This window comes from Diadema setosum, chromosome 16, assembly GCF_964275005.1.
Source record: "Diadema setosum chromosome 16, eeDiaSeto1, whole genome shotgun sequence".
Taxonomy (NCBI): domain Eukaryota; kingdom Metazoa; phylum Echinodermata; class Echinoidea; order Diadematoida; family Diadematidae; genus Diadema; species Diadema setosum.
The window spans coordinates 35474204-35500324 of NC_092700.1; the positions used below are offsets into that span (position 1 = coordinate 35474204).

General features: G+C 39.1%; 1 protein-coding gene across 1 annotated transcript; it reads right to left on the reverse strand.

Annotated features, from left to right (window-relative positions):
* Positions 1–691: 691 nt before the first annotated feature.
* Positions 692–13411, reverse strand: LOC140239541 (ubiquinol-cytochrome-c reductase complex assembly factor 1-like). The gene is made up of 9 exons (XM_072319375.1): positions 13176–13411; positions 12109–12276; positions 11093–11197; positions 10275–10347; positions 9666–9723; positions 7496–7604; positions 5983–6060; positions 5301–5414; positions 692–3202 (listed from the first exon to the last, which is right to left on the reverse strand). The coding sequence occupies exons 1-9, from the start codon at positions 13350–13352 to the stop codon at positions 3038–3040; spliced, it is 1047 nt and encodes a 348-aa protein (XP_072175476.1). The 5' UTR covers positions 13353–13411; the 3' UTR covers positions 692–3037.
* Positions 13412–26121: the final 12710 nt, after the last annotated feature.

Consider the following 26121-nt stretch of genomic DNA (forward strand, 5'->3'; position numbering starts at 1 on the left):
CGTTTTTACTTCATATTTTCGGGTCATCTCGTATATCTCAACCAATCACGGTGCAGTTTATAAAAACTTTGGGGAATCCCCCTCTTGCCGTCCAATATTTTAAATACACTATTGGTCGCCTCGGCAGAAAAATTGGTCGAGTTCAACAAACTTTCTAAGTGGGTCGGAGGTTATGAGGTGCGTCGACAAAATAACACTTGTATCTGAGCTCCAAACATCCTCTGTATGGATAATACTTAAATTATATTGGATGGCAAAGAATGAGTTACCAGGGAATATTGCACGAGCTAGGGTCAATATTCCTGGTATTCCACAAATTCAAGCCATCCAATATTATCGCTATATATAATCATCTAGAGATGGCATGAATTGTAATAAAGTACCATACTTCTACTAGACTTTGAGATTTACTCTGCTCTGAAAAAGGAGTGACCTGCTCTTGTGTAGCAAGATGTTTAAAAACTGCTGCAACAAGAGCTCACCCTTTTAGAACAGAAGCAAGCATTCAAGCACTTATGACTAGTAGTACAGTATCACGCATTCACGCACTCGTTTCATGCAACAGACAAGACAAAATATGGTGTATTATTGCATGACCACTAACAACAGGAATCAATAGATAGATCTCCTGCCTTTCATTGAATATGCTCTCATATTGCACACTGAAAATCAAGAGGACAAGACTACTTGCTTTTAATGCACCGCTAACACGGCCTATATAGACTCTTTATTTCCAAACATTACATAACACTCATTCTATGTACAGGCACATAAACAAAGTTCTTTACGATTCCCCCTCACACATAGAATGGCCCATATTTCTGAGGTCGAAATGAGGGTCTGTTACAATGTATTAGTCTTCAACCCGTTGAGGAAGAGTCCTGAGTATACTCGGGCAGGTGTCTATGGAAAACGAGTGCTGTAGCAAAAATCAGTCTGTCCTCAACGGGTTAAAGATTCAATATGACCAACATTTATGTTGATAAAGATTACATGACTTTTCTACGCCTTTCCAAGTAACATGCAGCAGGAATAAGTTATGCACGGACATAGCTATAAACAAAAACAAAAACAAACCTAACAAACCCAAAATGAGAAACCAGAAGGGGAGAAAAATATTGAATTCAGTGGGTGAAACAACATCATCCAAACAAAGATAAATAATTTCATACACTAGGCAGATATACTGTATTATAAAGGGCAGGTGTCACAAATTTAGATATACAACATGTAATATCATCCTCACTGCATGTCACGCACTCAGACTGAACTCAATGGAGAGTTTACGCCTGGCAGTGGACAGAAAACAGGTTTGAATGATACAATGCAAGAAAGCAGGGGTTAAACTTGATTAGATTTGATTTCACTAGAACTTGATTTCGTTTTTACATGACCTCTAGGGAGGGAGCGTAATCTGAGCCTAATCAGAGATAACAATCTTGGTGACTCGTAATGATAGAAGGTATGCAGCAAGGAATCTTGTTGGTACAAGTATCTAGTATCAATTGTCATCGGGAGTCACATGACTGGGTACACATAACTATGGTCACATGACTAGGGTCTCATAACTACAGTCACATGACTTGGGTCACTGCCACACATCTGTCCTTCATCCTTCATAAAGTGCACTCCCGCTATAACAAACACGGTTATAACGAAATTCTCGTTACAACAAACTAAAAATTAAGGTCCCCCAAATTATCATCTGCATATCTTTATCAGCTTCACTGTTTGGTTATAACATAATTTCAATTATAACGAAAGACAATCGCCAGCACTTCATTATAACAGGAGTGCACTGTAATTGAAATTCATATTCCATTAAAATTGAAAACCTATGGATCTGTACTCTGTCTTCAAATGAAAACATTGGATCTTCATCCACTCACAAAGTGTACACTCTGATGAAGGTAAACTTTACCAAATTGTGACACTTGAAAGAGGATAACCAACTTTGCAGAAATAATGGGCAGGCTACATTAATTTCTGGACAGACATGTTAAATGACTTCACAAATCTCTGACTGAGCATTAAACTTTTTGTGCTGTGCTTCATTTTGGTTCCTTTTGTGTTTTTTGTTTTGCTTTGTTTTGTTTTGGGGTTTTTTGAGGGGGGGGGGTTATGAACAGAAATCCAATAGTGCCTAATGTGAGCACATACACTGTACCTTTGGTGCAAGATTCAGGTCAATACAGGGTACTTTGTTATAACAAGGTCAGATAAAGAAACCTAATATAGCACAGTAATTTTGTGGGTCCCAGTACTTTTGAACATACAGTTGTATTCTTTTGTTTTCATTACCCAATATATCAAGGAAATTAGAGTGGTATCTAGCATTCAGCTCATCACAATAATCATAACCGGTTCTCCTGCAGAATAGAAGTCATGCTTCATAGCAGTCACCCGTGGTTTAGAGCCATAGTTTCACAGCAAATTGATTCATATATAAGATCTGTTTAGAGCACACTGCTGAAACCTGTGGTAGATCATCAGCTGCATTCAGATTCTGGTCTAGATTGGACTGGTAGTCAGATGAAGCCAGTGGCAAAACGACTTCAAGGCTCATCAGCATAGTAAGTAGAAGTTATAGGACTGGTACAAACAAAAGTTCAAAAGCTTTCAGTACCATCTGTAGAATCAGGTTGGTATACTTTACGTGCAATTCAAATATATAGGGCCTTGATTGGGCAAGTAGAACGTACCAGCATGTCCAACAGGCTTTGAGTGTTTGTGAATGATGCTGGTTTCATTCAAACTTTCCAAAGCATTTTTGTCATCTGACAATCCAACAATCAATAAATACTGAGAGTAACAGTGGAACCTCCTTATAACAAGGTCGGACTGTAAGATACATGTACCTGACATAACGAGGTAATTTTGCAAATCCCATTCATTCTATATTCTTTTGTTTTTATCCCTGATATAACGAGATACCTGATAAAACAAGAATGTTTCAGCGGTCCAAAGCAGCTTGTTATAAAGAGGTCCCCATGTTTTGCAGATACCGGCAGCTTCAGGCTGCGCTAGCTCCATGCCACTAGAGTGACACCTTGTCCACGTCGGGAATATTGAGCTCTTCTTCTGCTGATGCTGCTTTGGGGAGGGGCGTATCCCCCTCTGGCACCCCGCCCCTGTATGGCAGCCATTTGATTCGTCCAACTTGAAGGAACTTGGCTGTGTCTAGACTGTCAAGGTACTGAATCTAAGGGTGTGAGAAATATGAAATACAATCAATCGATTAAACACAGAACAATCTTTATGTGAGGACAGAATGCCATTAACTTAGGCAAGCACAATTGGTAACTCACATGTGTTGGAGTCTGGCCACAATTTGACCAGAATAACACCAAAGGTCTCACCAAGAATTTTCATTATTAGTCGGTTGCTGTAATTTCATCATTTTGCTCTAGAAGGTATATCATGCATTTACTGAGATGTATTCAAATCCATGGGTGTTTTTCCCCTGTAGACTTTTGTAAATATGCACATTGTGTTTTCAAGGATTGAATCATTATTTTTTTCCCCAAAACATGGTTGTTTTCTCTAACATTATGATAATTATGCTAATCTATGCATAATTTTTCTCTGCTTCAGATTTTAAGCTCTAAATGAAGCTTCAAATGGGACAATTTTTGTTCAAATATTCTTTGTAGTATCATAAACAAATTTACATGAAAAAATTGCGGTATCAAAATGAATTTCATATGTACTTTTTTATGTATTTATTTGTTTTTTATTCTTGTTCTTAATTGTTTCATTTTATCCAGAATAACTAATGATTGCCAAACGGGATGTAATTTGAGAAAAAGAAGGAAAAAAATTTATCTGACAATAATTTTTGCAAAACCTATACATTGCACACACAAATGTCATTGGGAACTCCCATTTCAGTGGCATTGGTCAAGAAAATGTGGAACATCTCTGCAAGCATACCCCCAATTTTCGCAAATTGGGTCTCATAATGTGCGCCAAATGTGAAAGAAAAAATTAATAAAATTTCGGCAAAGAGAAATATTGCGTTTTGAAATTACAATGTACTGTGAGAAATGTCATGGGGCGCCTTATTTAGCCCTCTCCCCTCCCCAAGCTAAACAGGAGGCGTGTCTTCATCAGCCCGAAGTTTCAAAATAGCGCGTTATCTTGCGGTTACCAAACTAGTCCGATGTCAAAATAGCGCGCTATCTGTGTAGTGAAGACGCAGATAGCGCGCTATTTGATCGGGAAAATTTCCCCAAAAATCTTGGTCTAGTTCGTCAACTAGAGCGCTAATTCGTGAAATAGCGCGCTATCTTGGGTGCGTCTCCATCAGCCCGAAATTTTCTCGATCCCTCCACGCTTCTGGTTAGCCAGCTGGCAATGGAAAGCGCATGTACAAGCAGCTAGTGATTGTGTATAGTACATTACACGCACGGTGTATTCAAGGATCACATGAGTGTACTATAGGCCTACTGTTGTTGTCATCTTTAAAACCAGGGAGGTGATTTCTCTCACCTCCCTATTAAATCTCAGTGCCGTGCATGCTAGCTGTTCTTTTGTTAACTTCTTCTTCTGGTCCACTCTACCTTAGCTGAAGATTCTTGCAGATTGTGTGCATTTTGGATTTGTTTAAACATTGCAATTTGTTAATTTCATATAAGATGCCTCACTGGACAGAAGAAAGAGTAGCGTTATCAATATCCCTTTGGAGAGAATTTGCTGTACTGCTCACCTCCCTGGTTTTAGAATCGTACATAAACTATACGGTGATATAGGAGATTTTGAGCGGGGAAATCCACTTTCGAACCGCGAGCTAGGCAGAGTAATATTGCAAAGCGCGCATGCGTCAATTTTCGGACTAATTTCCCGAAGCAGGCTGTTCGAGCTGATGAAGACGCACATTCGCTGTATCGGGCTATTTTCTAAGACCACAAAATGTCCCGCTAGTTTGAACTTCGGGCTGATGAAGACACGCCTAGGGATAACCCCTAATCAGCAACTATAATATGGTGCCTAATGTGTACACGCATAGGTATTATGGTATTATGTGTTTTACGTACTTATCATTATTATTGTTCAATTTATAATAATAATAATAATAATAATAAAAATATAACATATAAAAATATTATTATCATTATCATTATCATCATCTATCATTATTATCATTATCATTATCATTATCATTATCATTATCATTATCATTATTATTATTATTATTATTATTATTATCATTATTATTATTATTATTATTATTATTATTATTATTATTATTATTATCATTATTATTATTATTATTAATTCTTACACTGCCTTGGCCATACCTGCTGCCTGACGTACTCCACCATGTTGGCCAGCCTCTCGGGGTCGTCGCAATTCCTCAAGAAAAGGTTGCGCCACAATGCCGCTGCCAGCACTTTGTCACTGGACAGAAGGCCCTAATGTGGAAGTATCGAAACAAGAAATCCTCTACTGATTCCTCTCAATTTTTGCTCAGTTGAAGAAAAGGCTGCACATCCAGGGAACTATCCACCGACTAACTCATTTCTACTCTTCCATTTTGGCAATTTTGAAAGTTATTTCCGGTATTAACCCAAAATATGCCATCATGTTTAAGTCTCGCTATGGTGGAAAAAAAAAAAAAAGAGAACCTCTTCTTTGAAATGAACAAGCAAATGCATAGAATCCAAGGTCTAAACTTACATTTGTACCTGTACTTCTGATCACACACCATTGTAATCATACTCTCATGCCTCAAATTGTACAGAAAGTTTTGCCATTAAACCATAAAGCAAATTATAAGTTTTGCCTTTTAAGCCATACTGCAAATAATAAGTTTTTTATGACCATACATGCCATGGTAAGAAATTCTGTCTTGTCAAAAGAAACTATTTTTGTACACATGACAAATCGCAAACAGACCTATTCACATGATGTCCACTTATTTACCTGACAATAACACCACAATGTAAAGGCATCAATTAAATTTGGTCACATCTAACTCACCTCATCATAGGCAAACAAAGCTCCATTGAACTGCTCTACCATCTTGGATAAACCCTCCTTCATCTTCACTGAAGAAATCTGCATCAAATCAAAAGACACAGAATGCAAGTAATACTCCAGAGAGAAAAGAACAACAAATTTTGTTTGTGTAACAAGCATTAGTTGTTAACTAAAATCTCACAAGGATATCACTAGAGACCTGTATTGTATTGCAAAACAGCGGGACCATAATGGTCCTCTTCGCTGAGTAAGGCTATCCAGCCGTATTATTTATGAGTTTTTGTATCACATGATTTGTAATGTTGGTTTTTATATTTACAGAAATAAATTACCATACCATACCATTATACTGATGTGCAGAAACTCAGACACTCAACAAAATACTTCATCCATCACTCGAATGAATTACTTAACCTGAAATAAAGAAGCATATCAATCAATCAAACAATTACTTGAACGATAAAAACCCAGGTTTGAAGGGCCACTGCAGCTTTAAATAAGGAAAAAAAAAAAATCCAGGAAAATAAAACCTGGGATCCACAGAAATTATTTGGACACTGCTAATCTGCTGTGCAGTTGTATGCAAAATAAGCCAAAAATCTATACAGCTATACAGATTCTTTGCACAGGTAAGAATGTTGACAAAGTTCACTCTGAAAAGGTGTGGCATGCTAGAATGCCTTTATCCTGATGATAATATGTAGAAGTGTATGGTGGGGGATATCCGGAGATAATACTCACGGGCCTGAAGAGCTCTGTCAAAAAGCAAGGGCATAAAACTGTAAACACCTGAAAATGTCACTATAGCAACTGGTATGCCTCCACCATAAAGAGTGTTCTCTCACTAGGTCTATAGTACTGGTACATTTTGACGGTGTGAGATGTCAATTTCAAATGATTGGCAAAAATTGAAACGACATACATGTTTGAAAGTTTGACACAACCACAAATGTGTCGAGTGTTTACATTCCTCGAAGCAGGTTTCATGACAAACTTGTTTCAGAGAGCAAGCATTTGGAGATTTTAGCATTTTCACTAGACCTATGACCCTTGCACTTTGACCCCATGGACCACAACTTTTTTTCAGATAATAACTGGTAACATCCAATTTTCACAACAATGCTTCGAGCTATCTACAAAATATGGCAAATGATTGTTGCAACATTAACACATTTTGACTTGACCTTTGATCCCATGGCCCAATACTTTCCCTACAAAATCATTGTGCAGTATTAAAAAATGCATACCTAGTTTGATTGCATTGAGTAATCTCCAAGGTATGGAGAAAATAGTATAACTTAAATTATAATTTTTTTTTATAGCTCATAGTTACACTGTCAAACAAAATCGCTTACGGACAGAAGGAAGGATCATAGACGGAAGTACGGACAGACAGACAGGCGGAAGGATAGACAACCGGAAGACATAACACCTCCAGCAACACTTTGTGGCTGAGGCACATAACAAATTCCACTATTGGGAGAAATATAAAGAAGGGTGATAAGAAACTCACCCCCATGAGCTTGCCCCTGGCTTGGATGTCATGCCACATTGCTATCATGAGATAGTGACTCAGGTACTTCCCCTCTCGTCCCTCCTGCTTCAGTCGTACCATGCACATCCTGTGGGGAAAGAATACAGATGAGACAAAAACCAAAATAAACTCGAACTAGAAAAGCACTCTGAGAGTGCAGACCTCCGCCAAGCATGCAGCTCATTTCCACCGCTGATCTTGTTCTTCCACAGAGATATCAGTGATTTCCACCCGTACGTACTTATAGCATTGTGTGCTGTAAGTCGCCCAATTTCCCAATATAGAAGCCTTTGTTACGTCATAAACTCTCAGCTGCACGGCACGCCTCGCCCTAGCAGAAACCAGAGCACGCACTTACATAAGTGCGCGCATGCAAACCTCAAGTACATGCAGCCTGAACTCCTAAGTTCATTGACCCTACCTGCCAAAATATAAAAAATCCTTCATAAATTCCCCAAAAATTCTCGGATCACTACCAAAATTTAATAATCTGTTACTTGTATCATTCTAAATCTTTCCTGTTCAAGTTTCATCCAAATCCGTTAACCACTTTTTGAGTTATTTTGCACACGAACAAACTAACAAACCAATGGTAACGAAAACATAACCTCCTCTATTGGTGGAGGTAATAATTATCGTGATGTCAGTGCAGTGTCTAGCCGGCAAAGAAAGGCAAGTAAAGGGTTTGAGAGTGAGACAGAGAAAGAGGGAGAAAAAAAATGTGGTATACATATCAATTCCATGTTCTTCATCTTCGCAAATAGTTATCTGTGATATTAATGTAGAAATAGCAATACATGTCACTGTGTTTGCTAATTTGTGTTTATTGGTTGCTCACTGTTTTCTTTTTGGGGGCGGTGGGGGTTGAGGGGGTGGGGAGTCCTACACTTTCCTTGTGTTGTTTGGCGCTTTTAGGAAAGGGGCTTGAAATGATGGTGATGTATCATTTGCGCATAATTGTACTTTTCCCCACTGACAGTACCCCTCTGTTCCATTTCCCAAGACAATGATTCCTATGATCCAATGTGCACACTTTGTCAAAGGAACGACAGCTAGGAGAACAACTTGATTATTTTACACCTGTTGTTTCTTGAATATTGTTATTCCCACAGGGTTGTGATGTGACACAAACAATTCCAACAGGCAGAGGAAGAAGACTTTTGTTGGAATCTTTGAGAAATTGAGACAAGCTCAGAATACAAAGAAAATCAGTTTGGTGAATATTCACACAAAAATCAATGATTTGATGAGGATATCATGATCATTCAGAGTGCAGTTGAGCATGTTTTATCATATTACAAAATTTGTAGTCACTTTGAATAAACAGGTACAGTACTGTATACGCCGAATATTTCGCGAGGTTTTCATTTTCGCGAATTTGCGAGTCGGTTGCTATTCGCGAAATTAAAGACACGCGAAAATATTGACTCTGATCCCGATGTGAATGTGACGTACGCGTGAACACTTCTCCGTTCAGTACAGGACTCCACCATGAACGCGAATTTAACCACTCGCGGAATTGTCAGAAATTCCTGATTCGTGAAAATTTAGACTCGCGAAATATATGGCGTATACAGTATCTTGGCCATTTGACCTGGATAGAATTTGGCTTGTACTTGTTTTGTAAAGAGAAGAGAATTTCTGCAATTGTAGTTTGAAAAAAAAATATTTTCTATGAAACTTCAAAAATGTGGAATAAATTCAATATCATAGACAGAGTCGCAAAGCACTAAGAGGGACAATGGTTTGGCTAGTCTCACACAAGTGTGACATGCAGGTCAATGTCTCCATTTGAAGAGTTTGTTTGCAAAAACCAATCAGTCCATATTTGCCAAATGGAGATATTTGCGATTTAAAGGTCAAGAAAAATAAAGAGAATAATAAAAAAATTTTTGCTTCTTTTGACCATAACTTTAAAAATGTACCTTTATATGTAACGACCGATGTATCATTTCAAAGGTATTATTTTGTACTTCGTGACAGAGACATTACTTCAAAATCTTCAAAAATGGACTTATCGGTTTTTGCGAACAAACTTTTCATTTTCTTCTCAGGGCTCACAGGCAGTATCATGGTGTGAGTGAATTTTGTTGCTTTATGAAGAGGATGGAAGGATGATGTCAAAAAAAAAAAAATAATATATATTTACCAAACATGAAGCTCCATGATGAGAAACCACGAAAACAGAGTATCGGGCATGTTGCACGCTGTTGGGGAAAAGAGGCATACAAGAGAAATTGATATTTCACTGCCTGGGCTAAAGACTGCTGACACAACCTTCCAACAATTTAAAAATCTCACCTGACTTTCAGGAGAGATACAGTGATGTTTTGAATACATCAGACTTCTCCATTCTTTTAATGCTAAAAAAAAAAAAAAAAATTATAAATAATTACTGAAGATTGTGACAATGGTATATTGATACAGTCGTTATTTTTCTCTCTCTCTGTTTCTGGCATTGCATAGATATGGGGGAAATAGTGAAATTTTAACATTGACCTTTGACCTTGAGCATGTGCACCCAAAAGTTAGACACAACTTCGACCACTCATACATACATAATATGCCAAGTTTCATTTGGATACCTACGATTCTCAAGTTAGGCTGTCCACAAAATTGATTATGTAAGAACGTAAGGATGGACAACCCAAAAACATTCTGCCTCCAGGGACACTTTACAGCAGAGGCATAAAAACACACCTGGGTATTGGCTTGTCCATTGTCTTCGATTCTGTAAGTGAAACTCCTGCCTACTCACCTCTGAAGAAAGTTTCAAAGTTGTAACCATCAGCACATGCTTTGTACATGTTGAGTCCAGCAACCCTCATTTTCTGTTGAACAAGATTAAACAATGATGAGAAAGATCATTGCTTGCTATGTAGCCTTTGTGCTTAGTCTACTGATAGATGTGGTTTCAATTTGGGATACTGTTGCCAGTCCAACAGTAAAAACTTCTCAATTCACTGAAAGACATTTTCTAGCAAAGTAATCATGTCAAAACACTACTACAAATGTACAGCAAAGGCAAATGGGACACCTTGCATGGAAGATGAACACTGCTCTATATTTGGGGCTCCAATAATTACATACCTGCCAACATTTCAAGATGAAATATCTTACTCGTGGATTGCAAAAATCTTATTTTATATGCAAACTGAAGTTAAAAATCTTACTTTCGGTCAAATCTGCAGAAAATACACATGAAAGGTATATCTACATATTTTTTAAAAATCTGATTTCTCTGACAGAAAATCTGATTTTGCTATTTTTAATGTAAAAAATCTTACTGAATCTGATAAAATCTTACTAGTTGGCAAGTATGTAATTACAGTGTACTGCTGTTATAACAAAGTCCATGGGACTGGCAGTTTTCTTTCGTTTTAGCAAAATTTCATTATACCTATTAATAAACAATAAAATAAATGGAGCAGATGTTGCACCCTGAATTTTTACCTTGTAACCAGAATTTTGTGATAAATGTATTCATTGAATGGGAAAGCACTGTATTTCTTTCATAATTATTCTACGTCCTTCTCTCACTCTTCACTGGACCGTATAATAAATTTGTGAGCTTACGAATCGGTTGTAGCGCAGCTTCCCTGTAATGCCTACAGAGTCCAGGACTCGAGTCACGATGCCCGGCTTGTCATCTGGAAGGATTGCTGAGCTCTTGGTGAGGGCCTGAAGGAATAGAGAAAGAATCATTGGAACACATATCTTATAAGTTTGCAGGTTCTCATCAAAGTATGTCATCATGTACTTTTCTAGAATCCAACCTGATGATACAGGTAAATGTTACAAGCTCGCAGCACAACGAAACAAACTTCTTTCCAAGCTGGATTAGTAAGAAACCACTGCGTTTCCTGTCATTCATTGGCTCAACATGGTTGGTTTGTTGTTACTACTTCCTGAAATGTAGCCGGTCATGTTCCATCAATCACATTTTTTTAATCACATTTCACTCACAATACTCACAATACAATTCTCACCATCTTTCATTATCGCTGTCCCCTTCTTCTTTGTTTTTCTTTCTTAGCATCACCTGCGTACATGTCCGTGTATGTTTTGTTGTGTAACTGTTTTTGTTGTGTAAAACTAGTTTGTCTTGTTGTAGTTAAGTAAACCGACAGCTGGTTGAAACTGTTTATTCATTTTTCTGTGTATGAGGCTCCAATATCAAGCTCAGCTTACTGGGGATCCTCCTGTATGGTACCTTGACTTTTTGTTTACTATCATTATGTCTTCGCTCTTTGTCACTAAGATCTGATTACCTGTCATGTGCAAAATCAGCCATGAATTATTATGAATCATATGTTTATTTCTGAAAGTGATCAGTGTTGATTATATTGTGCCATACAGAAACAATAAAATGAAATGAAATGAAATACCAAATGTTTGCTAAATAGACATTTGAATGATCATTTTTACATGTGGGCTTTGATTCTTTTAAGGTAGGGTGAGGGAGGAGATGACCAAAGTATTACTGCTTGGCGAATTACAGCTCGCTAAGTGTTAGTGCATGGAAAGATAGAGACTTGGAACAACAGAAAAGAAGGCTACAGATTGTAAGCCAATTGGTCTATCAAACTCACTTGCAAGGGGCCAGAGGTTGCAAAGAGTCTACAGCATGAATGTGAGAGGCATTTCTTTATCGGCAGGCACGGTACTCGACAGCTGGGCACAGATAATGGTGCTCCGCCGACAGCTGTCCATACTGAGTAGCTGGTGTGATGCACAGTCGACACATCCAGGTAGTGGTGCTGGAGTGAAAAAGATGAAAGTTTCACTATACCTTCAGTGAAAAAGAGCAAGTTACTAATCTACTGTAGGCCTACACGCACACTATTGATATAGAAGCCAATTTATTTCACATTTGATGTTTCACCTAATACAAGCATTGTTTAATGCTGGACATCGTTGTTTATTTGTGATCACACAACACATTGTCATAGATGAGATCAAACATACACATCTGACATGTAGACGTACAATTGACTACCAGGTGAGGTACCAGGTAATCACTCTTCAAGAGAACATGTGATACATAATGCCGTCACAGCAAGAGGAAGAAGTACAAACTGTATTTGCTTGTGATTTCTCTCCTAAACCTAGCTTAGGGAAGGAGACCATCCACTAATATGTGAAGCGGCAGATCCAGGATTTCCAGAAAGGGGAGGCGCCTTTACAAAATTAAAGGGGGGGGGGGGGGGGAGCCGGGCGCATGCAGCCCCGTTTTTCTTTTCTTTTGCTTTCACAAAAAATAAAGTCAGCAGAAAGAGGGCCAGGGATAAGTGCCCGTTGCCCCCCCCCCCCCCCCCCCCGATCTACCACTGATGTGTGACAATATGAACACTGAAATGTTACACAGGAGGTAACATTTTTGTGAGTTATAACACTTGTACAGTAGAGTAAGACTAACACTAACAGTCATAGAAATTTTGCCAACATGCATATGACATTGGAAGCTGAAGACCCGGCCCAGCCCAGTCAGAATAAAGAGATGCCAGTTTCACTGAACTCAATATCTTCTGCAATTTCTGGCTTGTTTAGGCCTACTCATACAAAAAAAAATTTAAAAAAAGGTTCTTGCAGATGTTATTTGCTCTAGAAATCAAGTTCTCTGTCTAAATTTTCATTAGGTAAGTACAAAGCGACTTACTAGTTTTTGTTCGCTTTGAAAAGGCTGCCTCTTCTGTCTGACCGGCATTCGGCCACTGGTAGAGTAGCAAGCAGTGATAACGCAAGCAGCTGCGGGAGCTCCCTCGTTCACTGTGGCATGATGTAACCTGCTCAGACCGGCTGATGCTGCTCGGGAACGGGCCAAGATATTCATCATTTTCCAGCTTCCCTCGACCAGACGTCTGAAGTTGCGATTGGGTCTGTCAAGAAGGAGGCTTATTGCCGCCCGTTCTGTGTCGAAGATTTATAAGAAATAATTTGTGTGATCCTCCAAGAACACTCTTGTACAAGTGGGCCGGGTTTTACACAATAACGCCGGTTGTCTACCAACGTATGCTGCGTGGGGGTACCGTAGAGGACCGACCGGTGCAGCAGCGGTATCGTATGGTACCGTACCGTGACCGTACCTACATACATAACAGCACGTGAAAAGCTGCATAGAGCATGCATGCAGTGGAGCGCAATTCCCTTCGTCCGCTCCGATCCTCTTTTCGTTTCTTACGCAAGAACCCTCTATTAGTCTTTGTACCAGGATTTCAGAGAAATATCACAGTCAGGCAGCCACTCAACAGTGTGAGGTACCGGCCGGTGCTCGCGTACGTTCACGAGTGCTCTGTGTTATTGCGGGGGCTCTTTCAAAATGCCTCTATCAAGGCTGAAGTCACATGCACTTGACTTTTCTTTATAATTCAGTCTTTATTTATTGAAATAATCGTGTGACAACAATCAAGAAAACAATTCATATAGCATCAAACATAGAATATGATTAAACAAAGAGCGGCGTGATGGCGATTACAGGAGATAACCATAACCATTCACAAGAAAATTACAACTCAAATCCCTATTTGCGCGAGGCAGTTTACCTTGGCGTGTTTTTTTTTTTGTTTTTTTTTTTTTGTTTGTTTTTTTTTTTTGGGGGGGGGGGGGTTGGTTTTTTGGGTTTTGGGGTTTTTGTTTTGTTTTGTTTTATTGTAATCCTATACTCTGTTTCTTTATTCACCTTCAGGTAAGCTTTAAAGGCTTGGTAGGTGGGAGAGCCATTTTGAAATTTATAAATACAAATAAAATATTTCAGTAAAAAAAAAAAAATATACAGTGTCAGTCACGAGTTTGCCATCTTGATAACCAAACATTTGTTCAAGGTGTGTAAATTTTATATTTCTATGCGTTTTTGTTTTTTTATTTACAGATTTTATCGCTTCGTTCCAAAGAGGTTGAACCTGTATGCATTCCATAAACAAATGTACAAAATTAATGTTTCTTGTTCGCTTTCGCGCAAAAGGAGCAATTGGGGGAGTCTTTTCTTTAATCTTATGTAAAAACACGTTAAGGGCAATAATATTGCTCTATGAAAAAAAAAATTGAAATAAATAGAATGAGAGAGTATTGTTAGAACTTTTCCAAATTTTCAAATGAATTTCTTTCTAATTTAAAGGTACGTCGTTATTGAGAGCATTTATGATAAAGAGCTGTCGGAAATACATTCCTCCGACAGAATATTATAAACATATTTAGGAACCTTGGAAGTTTGCATAAGATTGGATATAATCCTATCAAAGATATGCTGGTTGAACTCAAAGCAAACAAGCCAATGTTCTGGTATATTCTTAATCCAAAAAATATATATATATATATTTAATCCTGTCATATAAATTAGCACCATAGTCGAGAACAAGGTCTTCAAATAATTTACTGTCTGGAATAGGAGGTCGAGGAGGATCAAGTACATCACTAATAAAAAAAAAAAAAGGCAATCCTTTATCCAACCAGTCTTCATATAAAATATACTGTTTTGATTTGGATCTAATATTTCTGTTAAACCAGATGCATTGAAATGAGCCAGTTTCTGAATATTTGACACCAAATTCTGTGACTGTCCTCTCTCTGAATACTACCACGTTCTTTAAGAATCAGATAGCTGCATGCGTTTAAGGAATGTAGCGATTGAGTGAAAGCAGCAACACTATAGTAGAACATAATATCAGTGAAAGTTTTAAGAAAATCGGACAATCGATGCAAAAGTTACGAATTTTTAAAGTTTTGGTGTTGGAACCGCTGGATGAGGGGTAGTCATTCACTCTGTGAATATCTGGGGGTTTTTCTGATTTTTTTTTTTTTATTGATAGGCAAACAATCCAAAAAATTCACCAAAAGTGTGTACCAGATTTCTGAATTTCAGATCTGAAAAAGCAAAATCTCCCTCGTGTGGGAGTGGCCACAGTCACTCCCCCTCCCCCCCCCCCCCAGCACACACATTCCACTCATGTTCTAGTTTATATTTTACAATTCGTACTCTTTTTGTAGAAACAAAGCTCGAATATCTAACTGACAGTGTGCACCATATCTCTGAATTTCAGGCCTGAAAATGCGAAATCTCCCTTGTGTGGAAGGAGGCCTATCCCCTTCCCACACCCTTTCACAACGCATTTTCTTCAATACAAGTGTTTCTTACTTTTTTGATGGAAGCAAAACTAGAATATTTCACAAAAATCCCTGATGTTAGAGGGAGTAACCTCCCTTGGGGACTCTCTATAGTGGAGTCGATCCTGAGAGCAGGTGGTATAGTTGTCCCCCTCCCCCATGATTTCCGAGATGTTGCTTTTTTTGATGAAAATTGTCCACATATTTCACTCAATGCTTGCACCAAATAGCTGAATTTCAATTCTGAAAATGCAAAATATCTCTCGTGTGGGAGATGGGAGGGGGATATCTCCTCCCACACACTCACTTCAGTTAAATAAACAAGCAACAGTTCCGTCGGGTGCGAGGGGATATTTTCTTTTTAACCCTTTTCCCGCTTGGTTTCGCTTTGAAAACTTTAGTACACCTTGGGGATAGACAGCTTCCCGAATTCCATCAAAAATATGTTTACGAGATATTTTCATTTGATTTTTTATAATGCAAAAGCTCCCTCGTACGGAGGGGCGTCTATCTATGCTCAGCATTAAAGTATACACCGTCTCAGATATCCATTCATCGCAGCCGCATTAACTACCTCACGCATTTGATAAATGCAGTCGCACCGTTCTTCAACTCGCTTATAACTCAATCTGTCTCTCTTTTTCTCTATTATACCCCTTTTGCCTATCTGTTTTTTTTTCTTTTTTACCCTCCCCCTCTTTTATTTCAATGGCAAAATCACACACACACATACACACACACACACACACACACATTAGCTTGTGTATATCATGTATATGTATATATATACATCCGTATAGAAATATTCTTAGCTAGATAGTTAGCAAGCTAGTTCTGTAATTGTTTGTTTGGTTTTGTTGTTGTTGTTGTTGTTTTTTTTTTTTTTTTTTTGGGGGGGGGGGGGTTGCTTGCTTTTGGGGGGCGGGGGGAGGGAGCGGTTGTGGTAGAGGGCTAAAAAGAGCTCGAATGCTGGGGAAGGGGCTGGTAAAAGACTTAGATTTTTTTCTGTACGTGGTCTGTGGATAACTGGAAGTGAAAAAACTCTACCATGTCAACTATCAACAGTTCTCCGTCTTCCTCAAAAAACTCCTCCCAGTGATAAATCTGGTGTAGCTGTCCTATCAGATCAGCCTCACTGACTGACCTGATGGCTTAATGGAAATAGTCATCAACTATCTCATCCCAACTCCTCCATAAACACTGTTTTTTTAGTGTTTTCTGTATGGGGTCTGTGGCAAACTGGAAGTGAAAAAACTCTACCATGTCAACTACCTACAGTTCTCTGTTTTCCTCAAAAAAACTCCTCCCAGTGATAAATCTGCTGTAGCTGTCCTATCAGATCAGCCTCACACTGACTGACCTGATGGCGTCATCGAAGTAGTCATCAACTATCTCATCCCAACTCCTCCTTAAGCACTCTGTATGGTCTCCCTGTCCCGGCCCGTCGTGTTGACAACCGTAGCAGCGAGAACGTACTATCCCGTTTGTCTTTCTCGCTACTACCGATCCAACTACAACCATCACTGACGATGAAAGACTCACAGTGTCCTCCTCCTCCTTCCCAGTTTTGTTCCGGTTTCCGTCCTCCTCCTCCTCCTCCTCCTCCTAAAATAAAACGAAAAATAAAGTTGACTTCACTTTTCTCTGCTTTGATTAAAAAAAAAAAAAAAAAAAAAAAAAAAAAAAAAACTTGTCCGCTTCGGCCACAATGAGCATTCTCCGACCTTATCACTTTCATCAACTCTTTCCAGTTTTCTAACGTGAGGTTAATGCCTCTTTTTCTAGTAAACATTTTTGATCCACTATCCTTTTTCTGATAATATTTCCTGATATCCACGTAGGATTTCTCATAAAATGCTTTGACTACTACAAAACAAGATCGCCTGATTTCAAACGCGGCTTTTACATCGCCCTCCTCGAATTTGTTCGGCTTTTCTAAAGTTTGGTTGTTGTTTTTTTCACTGTAGTTGCCGGTTGCATCTCGCTTACATTTTCACACGACGAATCCTATAAAACAAAATTTAAAAAGAGATCAACAAATACTACGTACGTGTTAACCTACTACGTTATCATGTGCCACTACCATCAACCTCATCATTGATCATCATTATCACTCAAAGTCAACACCATAATTCACCTTTCACAAAACAGACATCATCACAAATATTGCACGCCAACACTCGGTCACAACGACATGATATCCACAATACAAACAGCACGATACCAAAATTGCGTCTTGCTTCTTACCTGAAAAGCATTGTTGATCAAGTTTTCTGCCAACTGATGTGGAGATAGTGCACGATTGTCTCTTGCGACGCTGCTACAGCCGCGTCTAATGAAGTTGAAGAAGAAGTCATGTTTGATTCGCCGGTGACGAAGTAGGAATGTCTTGCATCTCACTTGAAAAGCATTGTTCATCAAGTTTTTCTGCCAACTGATGTGGGGATAGTACATGATATTCTCACGAGATGCTGCTACAGCTCCGTATGACGAAGTTGAAGAAGCCATGTTTGATTCGCCGATGACGAAGTAGGAATGTCTTGCATCTTGAATACCTGAAAAGCATTGTTCATCAAGTTTTCTGCCAACTGATGTAGAGATAGTGCACGATTTTCTTGTTGCGCTGCTACAGCATGCGTATGATGAAGTTGAAGAAGAAGCCATATTATGTTAGTATATAGGAATGTAGACTGTCGATTGTAAAACCTCAACAGCAAATGCATATACCGTGCCGTGCTGACGATGCTCGGGTCAAAGTATTATCTCCTCGCGAGGTTGTCACGTACCTGGTAATATGCGTCTTCACAGCCATGCAGTCACAATGTGATGCTGACGTACAATCTCTTTAAGCTTACCCGAAACATAGCTGTCAAGCAAGTTGAGTTTGGTAGCATTGTTCAATGGTTTGGCATGTACCATCGAGTCGAATGAGTTTTTCCACAGTGGAAAGCTGAGTGAGTCCCCGGCAATGTCAGCTTTTGAACTGTCTAAACTGGATAATAAAACTATGACGAATTTCGAAAAGTACGAGGTTCGAGCTTGGTGATCCTATCACGCTGGTGTTCGAGGAGTATACTGACCATCTTGTTGTTGTTGTTTTAGGTTTAATGGCAATCAGTCATAATTTTGACTATTTTTGCCAGACTATATAATATATATATTTCCCTATAGATTGATTAATTATCAATATTTCTTAACAAATTCAAATTCTTTCATAATATATTTGTTTTATTTCCAACCATATTTTTATTTTAATTATAAAAATTTTATTGTTATCCTCGCTCAGTCAAGACGGCCACGTTGCCACCCTCGGTTCTGTCTTACCAACCCGGCGAAGTGCGTTTCGCAGGCTTCTCAGGCGTGCGCCCTAGGTAACTCGAGAAAGATGGTGGCGACCGTCATGCCTGAGCGTGTGGAGAGCAATATTCCGATATAATCCAAATCCAAATATATTCATTTTATTTATCTTTTTTTTTTTTTTAAGTAAATATGTAGCGAACATTTGTGGGCAGAATCAAGGGTGCAAATGATGAAGATAGGTGCACTGGTGGTAGGCCTATACCTTCAACATATTTTAATGTATATAATAAAACATCTACACTAATCTTCCAAATACTGATACAGTAATACTTAACATACTGCGGCATATAATATAATATGCACGTGTGTATATGCCTATATACACATACGTACCTACTCATGTATACATCTGAGATCATACAAATACACATTCACATAATATCAATAATTCACTGTTTTACAAATTTTACAAAATAAATTTTCTACTTTACACTTCATTATAAAAATACTACATTATAATCTTTAAGGTTCGTCAAACTTATCCTTGACTCAAACGATTTGTCCTGTACACAAATGTGATTATGGAATTTTGAATATTTCGAGTTTGAGACGCTAAAAGTTTAATGATATCAGAGTCACGATTTGTGTTGGTTTCTGCCATTAACATGGCTCTTTCTATTGTATATTTCGGGCATTCTATTAGAAAATGTTTAACTGTTTCAGGAGTGGGGCAATAGGGGCAGTTTCCTGTGGGGTGTTTTGCTATTTTTGCTAAATCATAGTTAAGGCCGAGACAGCCCATTCTCAACCTGTGTATAATCATTTCATGTTGTCTGGAAAGATGACATGTGAACGGCTGAAAATTTACAGATGATTGGATGGTTTTTAGAAAGGAGGTTGAGTTGTTCCACTTGCTTTGCCATTCTGTTTTATACTTAGTTACGAGGACTGACTTTATCTCTGAAAAACTAAGGTCATTGTAGATTTCGATAGGTTTCGTCAAGGCTTCTTTAGCTCGGGAATCAGCGGCTTCATTGCCGTGAATTCCACAGTGTGACGGAATCCATTCGAATGAGATATCCGTGCCTTTATATTCTAGATGAGTGACAATTGTCCTGATTTCAGTGATGAAGTTGTCGTCGTACGGTTGTGATTTGATGGCTTTAAGTGAGCTCAGCGAATCGCTGAATATGACAGCTCCTGTGTGGAGGTCTAATTGCTCAAGCCAGTTTAGGGCGAGGATGATTGCAGATAGTTCTGCTCGATATGATGATGTGTGATCACGTAATCTTTTGCATTGGGAATAACGAAGTGATGGCACGTAAAAGGCGGCAGCTGAATTGCCTTCATTTGGCAATTTGGATCCATCAGTAAATATGTGAAGTTGATGTTTCCATTTGGAATTGATCAGTTCTAGGCTCCATTGTTTTTGAATTAAGGGGTTGTCGTCTTTATTGAGCCACTCAGTTAGCTCTAAGGAGATTTTGATTTCGCTTAAGTGCCAGAAGGGAATTTCTGGGGGAGTGAGAGGTTCGAGTTTTGTTGTGATATTTGCGCTTTGAATTCTAAGTCCGAAAGGTTTACGTGATTTTTCCTCTTTCATATACTCGTATTGCCAGCAGTTTTTTGTGCTTTGTGATACCGGATGGTTTGCGATTCTCGTCAAAGACGCATGGTATTTTGTAGTCAGCATCTTTCTTCTGATGCATAAGGGGAGTTCTCCCATTTCTACTTGAAGGGATTCTAGAGATGTGGCGGGAGCTGCACCAGCACATACTCGAAGAGCCTGATATTGGATGGAATCCAGTGGTTTTTTTGAGCTTTCTGAGGCGGACTCATAAGCTTCACATCCATAGTCGAGAAGAGACCTGATCAGTGCTCTGTACACCATAAGAAGGGTTTTAGAAAAGTTACCCCATGTGGTACCCGCCAGACTCTTTAAAATATTTATTTTGGGTTTACAACGATCAACAACATCATTTATGTGTGTATTCCATGTTAATTTTTGATCAAAAGTGAGACCTAAAAATTTCTGACTTTGTTGATATTTCACTACATTATCATTTATTTTTATCTCCGGTTTTTCAAGTTTAATAGAGTTTGTGAAAATTACTGGGGTTGTCTTTCTGTCGGATAATCTGAAGCCCCATTCGTTGAACCAGGAGTTCAATTTTCCAAGATATTCATTGATTTTTTTGCCAATGAACTTTACATTTTTCCCTGATTTCCAGAGTACGCAGTCATCAGCGTACATTGACATATTTACAGCGGGATCAGTGGGTATATCATACATCATGAGGTTGAAAAGAAGGGGACTGAGTATACTTCCTTGTGGAAGGCCATTACTGATGGTTTGGGGACTAGAATTTGTGTTTTGGATCCGCACTTGAATTGATCGATTCGTCAGGAAGTTATGTAAAAAGCGAACCACGTTCCCTTTTAATCCTATACGTCTTAGTTTGAATATAAGTCCATCAATCCAAAGAGAATCAAATGCTTTTTCGATGTCGAGGAATACAGCTAATGTATGCTCCTTATTTCCTAGACTTTTTTGAATGCTATTTTCCAAGTTGACTATGTTGTCTGTAGTACTACGTCCCTTCCTGAAGCCACTTTGGAGTGCTGGAATTAGATTGTGTTTGTCTGAGTACCACTGGAGACGAGATTTTATCATACGTTCCATGATTTTAATAAAGCAGGAAGTTAAGGCGATTGGACGATACGAGGAGACATTTTGGGGGTCTTTGTTTTGTTTTGCTATCGGGGTGAGTATAGAGTGCTTGCAGGCTTTGGGGACGTAGCCAGTATTCCAGATTTGGTTTATGAGTGAAAGCATGGTTGTTCGTGCTGAAGGGGGCAATTTGCTGTAGACAAGATAGTTGATTTGATCCTGTCCTGGGGCGGATGTTTTTCCACAATCCAGAGATTTCGACATTTCGTTCATGGAGAAATCTTCATTAAGTACTGAAGGGTATTTTTCTAGTTCGTCATGTCGGTTTCTCTCTAGAACGGTATCGTAGAGGGCGGTATTTGGTTTCTTTTTTCCGATATTTGCAAAAAATTGCGCGAAAACTTCAGCCTTCTCTTTATCTGTTATTACTTCAGTGTTATTTACAAATAACGCAGGTATATTCCTAGTAAATTTAAAAGAAACATTATTCATTGTTTTTATGGTTTTCCATATTTCACTGGTAGGGGTAAAGCGGTTCAGTTTGGCGCAGTAGTTTTCCCAGTACTGACGTTTGGCTTGTCTAATAACTTTTTGAGCTTGTGCCTTCTTTATTTTATAATCATTTAAGTATTGCTGTGACATATATTTTGCTGCTCTGTTTTTTGCTTTATTTCTTTCTCTCACTTTTTCAGAGCATTGCTTGTTCCACCAGGGAACAGCTGGACGGTCTTTTTTTTTCTTTTGAGGAACTGATTTTGAGATAATTTTTGTCAAATTTGTAATAAAATTCTCATAAAAAGTTTCCGTGTCCTCGTGCTGAATGTCAGCGGACAACAAGGTTTCAGATAATTCTGCAAAAGTATTCCAATCTGCGTTTTTAAAGTGATAACGACTTAATCGATCTTCTTGATTTACTTCAACACTGCAAGAGAAATTCTTAATTGTTATAGCCAATGGAAAATGGTCGCTACTGAAGCGATCGGTAAGGACAGACCAGTTGCTTTTATTTGCTATGTTTGGGCTTGCCATTGTAAGATCGAGGCAGGACAGTTTGCCGGAGTATGGATCTAGCCTCGTGCCTGTGCCGTCATTCAGCAGAACCAGGCGTTGGTCGTTGATAAATTCCTCAATGAGGTGACCATTGCGATTTGTTAGTTCGCTTCCCCACAGGGTGTTGTGACTGTTAAAGTCACCAAGAATTATGACATTTTTAGTATCATTTCGATTGCTTCTGATTGACTGCGAAAGTGCCTCAATTGTGTTTTGATCAATCTTTTGACAGGGGTTATAGAAATTGATTACAGTCAAACGGGAAGAATTTATATGGAGAGTTATTGTTTGGATTTCGAGTTCCGCATGAGTGGTTGGCGAGTTGAAAGGGATAGTGTTATGCACGTAGATGGCACACCCGCCTCGGGGGCCACTCTTCCTATTTCGTGGGAAGCATATATAGTTTGGTATTTGCATAATGTTTTCTTCCGAAAACCAAGTTTCTTGGATGCATATGATGTGAAAAGGGTTCTTTTCACGTGACTGTACAAATTTGTTTAGCTCATCTCCGTGGTTCTGGAGGCCTTGTGCATTCCACTGAAATATAGAAAGGAATGCCATAAGGACGTATATGTTATGTGCGAATACATGCATTGATACGGATGATATCAACTTTGGGGATGTTTAGTATTCGCTCTGCTGCTTCTGCTGTTGTGGCAATCAGTTCAGATATGGACATTTCTTGTCTGAGTGACTGTATCATGCAGATCAGGAATGCTAAAAGCGACTCGGTTGTGGCAGTCAAGACGAAATTTGGGCGGTTAGTCTCTCCGGCGTTATAGTTTCTTTTTGGATTTGGCGGATCTCTTCCCAACTCCCTGGGCGGATCAACTTTGCTAGTTTGGGTTGTTTCTGGAGTCGTCGCCATTCTTTCAATGTTTTGAGTTTGTTCTCTATGGCCTATTCTGTTCTTTATTGGGGGGTCTGCGCTTTTGTCTGCGGGAGCGGTCATGGTTTGTTGGGTTTCAGAGATTTTGGTTGGCTCTGCAGTGTTGTCTTTTCTTTCGTTGAAGACTTTTGTGGCCTGTGCATAACTTATTTTGTTTTCAACCCGGATGATTTGGATTTGCTTGGCCTTTTTTATTTCAGTGCACCCGTTGTATGCCGCGGAATGTTTCTCGTGGCATCTGATGCACTTGGGGTTTTCTTTCTGTGCCGGCAGTCTTGAAAGGAGTGTGGCCCTCCACAGCGGACACATCTTTGTTTCGAGCGACAGTTTGTTGCTACATGTCCAAGTGACTGGCAATTGTAACATCGAACGATGGGAGGGATGTATTGTTTGACCGTGAACTGTTCGTAACCAAGAAATATGGCGGCTGGGAGGTTGGGGGTCTTGAATGTTAATATGAGTGATTTTGTGGGAGTTTTTTCTGTTTTCCCTCTCCTCAGTATGCGCTCCACTTTAGAGACTTTCTGTTTACTCAAGGCATCTAATAAGTCAGTTTCAGTGAGGTCGGTGGATATACCACTGATGACACCTTTGCTAGTGTTTTCTTTTTCGAGCACTTTGACGGCTACACTGCCAATTTCGGTCATTTGTGAGAGAGATTGTAGCTGATGGAGGTTGGCACATTTGATAAGAATACCAGTTCTGGTTCTCTTTACGTATTCTACGGGGGTGCTTCCGGCATGTTTTTGGATGGCCTTTGCAACAACAAGAGGGTTTAAGGTGTGGAGATTTTTCCTTTCTACTGGGGTGAAGTGGATAGTGAGGTTTGGTGGAGTCCGTGGGGGTGGGTTTTCAGTTTCAGACATGTCACTGGCGGTGGTATAATAACCTGTTGGGGTTTCATTAAAGTTTACACTGCCTTGTCTGCGGCGTTTACCTCTACGTCTAAAGTGGTCTACTGTTTTGAAGTTGTCATCTTCCATATTTCCAGATGCATCCGCATCGGAATCAGGGTTGAATTCCGGCGCAGAAAGCGGAGGCAGCTTGAGCGCCATATGGCGGGAATTTTAAATGAACGGATTAGCGTGCTCTTTACGTAGGATGGGTTAGTGGTGGTCTGATATGAAGAAAGGAAAAAGCCCACGAATGTGCGCTTACCTTGGTTCTTTTCCTAGGGAAATCAACGTTTTCCTTGTATTCAGCTATCTATCCGGTTATATTTCAGTTGCCATCCGTGTTTTCAAAAGAATAAAGAGAGATTGGAGAAATTTTCAAGTTGGTAGCTATGGAAACTGGAGAAGCTAAGAGTAAGCGTCCTTGCGTCCATGCGTCCATGCGTCCATTCCTTTCATTGACTTTCTGGCTAGCTTTTAAAGCCAAAGTTAATGCAAAAGCCAACAGAGTTCCCACGCCAAGGCTACGAGCAGAAGTGGGGGGGGGGGGGAGCATATACAATTTAAAAGGGGCCTTTGTTGCGTGTTTGGGAAGTTAAGTTTATGACTACTAATGAAAAGACCCACGCAGCGTTTTGAAAGAAAAGCCGTACATCGGGCCAAAGTTTATCACTTGGCGCATCAACGGGCTTTTCAAAGGACCGCTCAATGTGCCGATGAACTGCGGCGCCGCCGCGGTTTCGGCGCACAATAGGGAGCTTTAGATTTTAGACGCGCGGACGTTCAAAGGGAAAAAAACATGGTCTGAGCGTGCGCAGTAGCGCACGTCAAGTTACTGCGCACGCTCAGACCATGTTTTTTTCTCTTTGAACGTCCGCGCGTCTAAAATCTAAAGCTCCCTATTGTAGTCTGCTAAGACGCCTAAAGACAGGGCCCAAGCGTCCAACTCTGATACATAATAGAGGCTGGAGAGACATACAAATTAACAATAGGGGGTCTAGGGGAAGTGCTGTAAGCTGCATATTGTAACAAAATTGGGTAAACTATCGTCACAATATTAAGCATCGAGTTGCAGGTAGAGTGTAAGATGCATGTACAGTGTACCCGCCTATGTACAAAAATGTAACCATGAGTTACATTACAGTACACAAGTTACATTCAGAATACATCTGAGCAATATATACACGAGAAACAGTGATGAAAGTGAGTGAGAACTCTTACGTCTCTTCACTGCATACTGCTGCAGTGACAAACATGCTTGAATTTTAATACATGTAGTATATTAATGTAGGCTGGGTCATGGCCAGGTGGGGTAGCGTCAAGATTTTTAACTTAAACTTGATAGATTCGTCATCCCAAAACTTATATAAACCCATTTCGAAACTGTAGATACTGTGTTTTCTACTAATACGCAATAATTCCTAATATTTAGGATTCATTTATAGATTAAAATCACATGAAAGTGGAATATACCCAAATAAAATATGCCAAAATGTTGAAACAATTTGTTTAGTCATGTGAATATCCGATCGAGAGTAGTATGTATAAATTCATTCATTCATTCATTCATTCATTCATTCATTCATTTATTTCATTCTCATTTTCATTTTCGCTTTTTTTCTTTCAACAAAACATAACACAAAGTAGATCAAAAATTCAGTCATAAGCATACGATACAAATAAATAGTGATGATCAGAAACG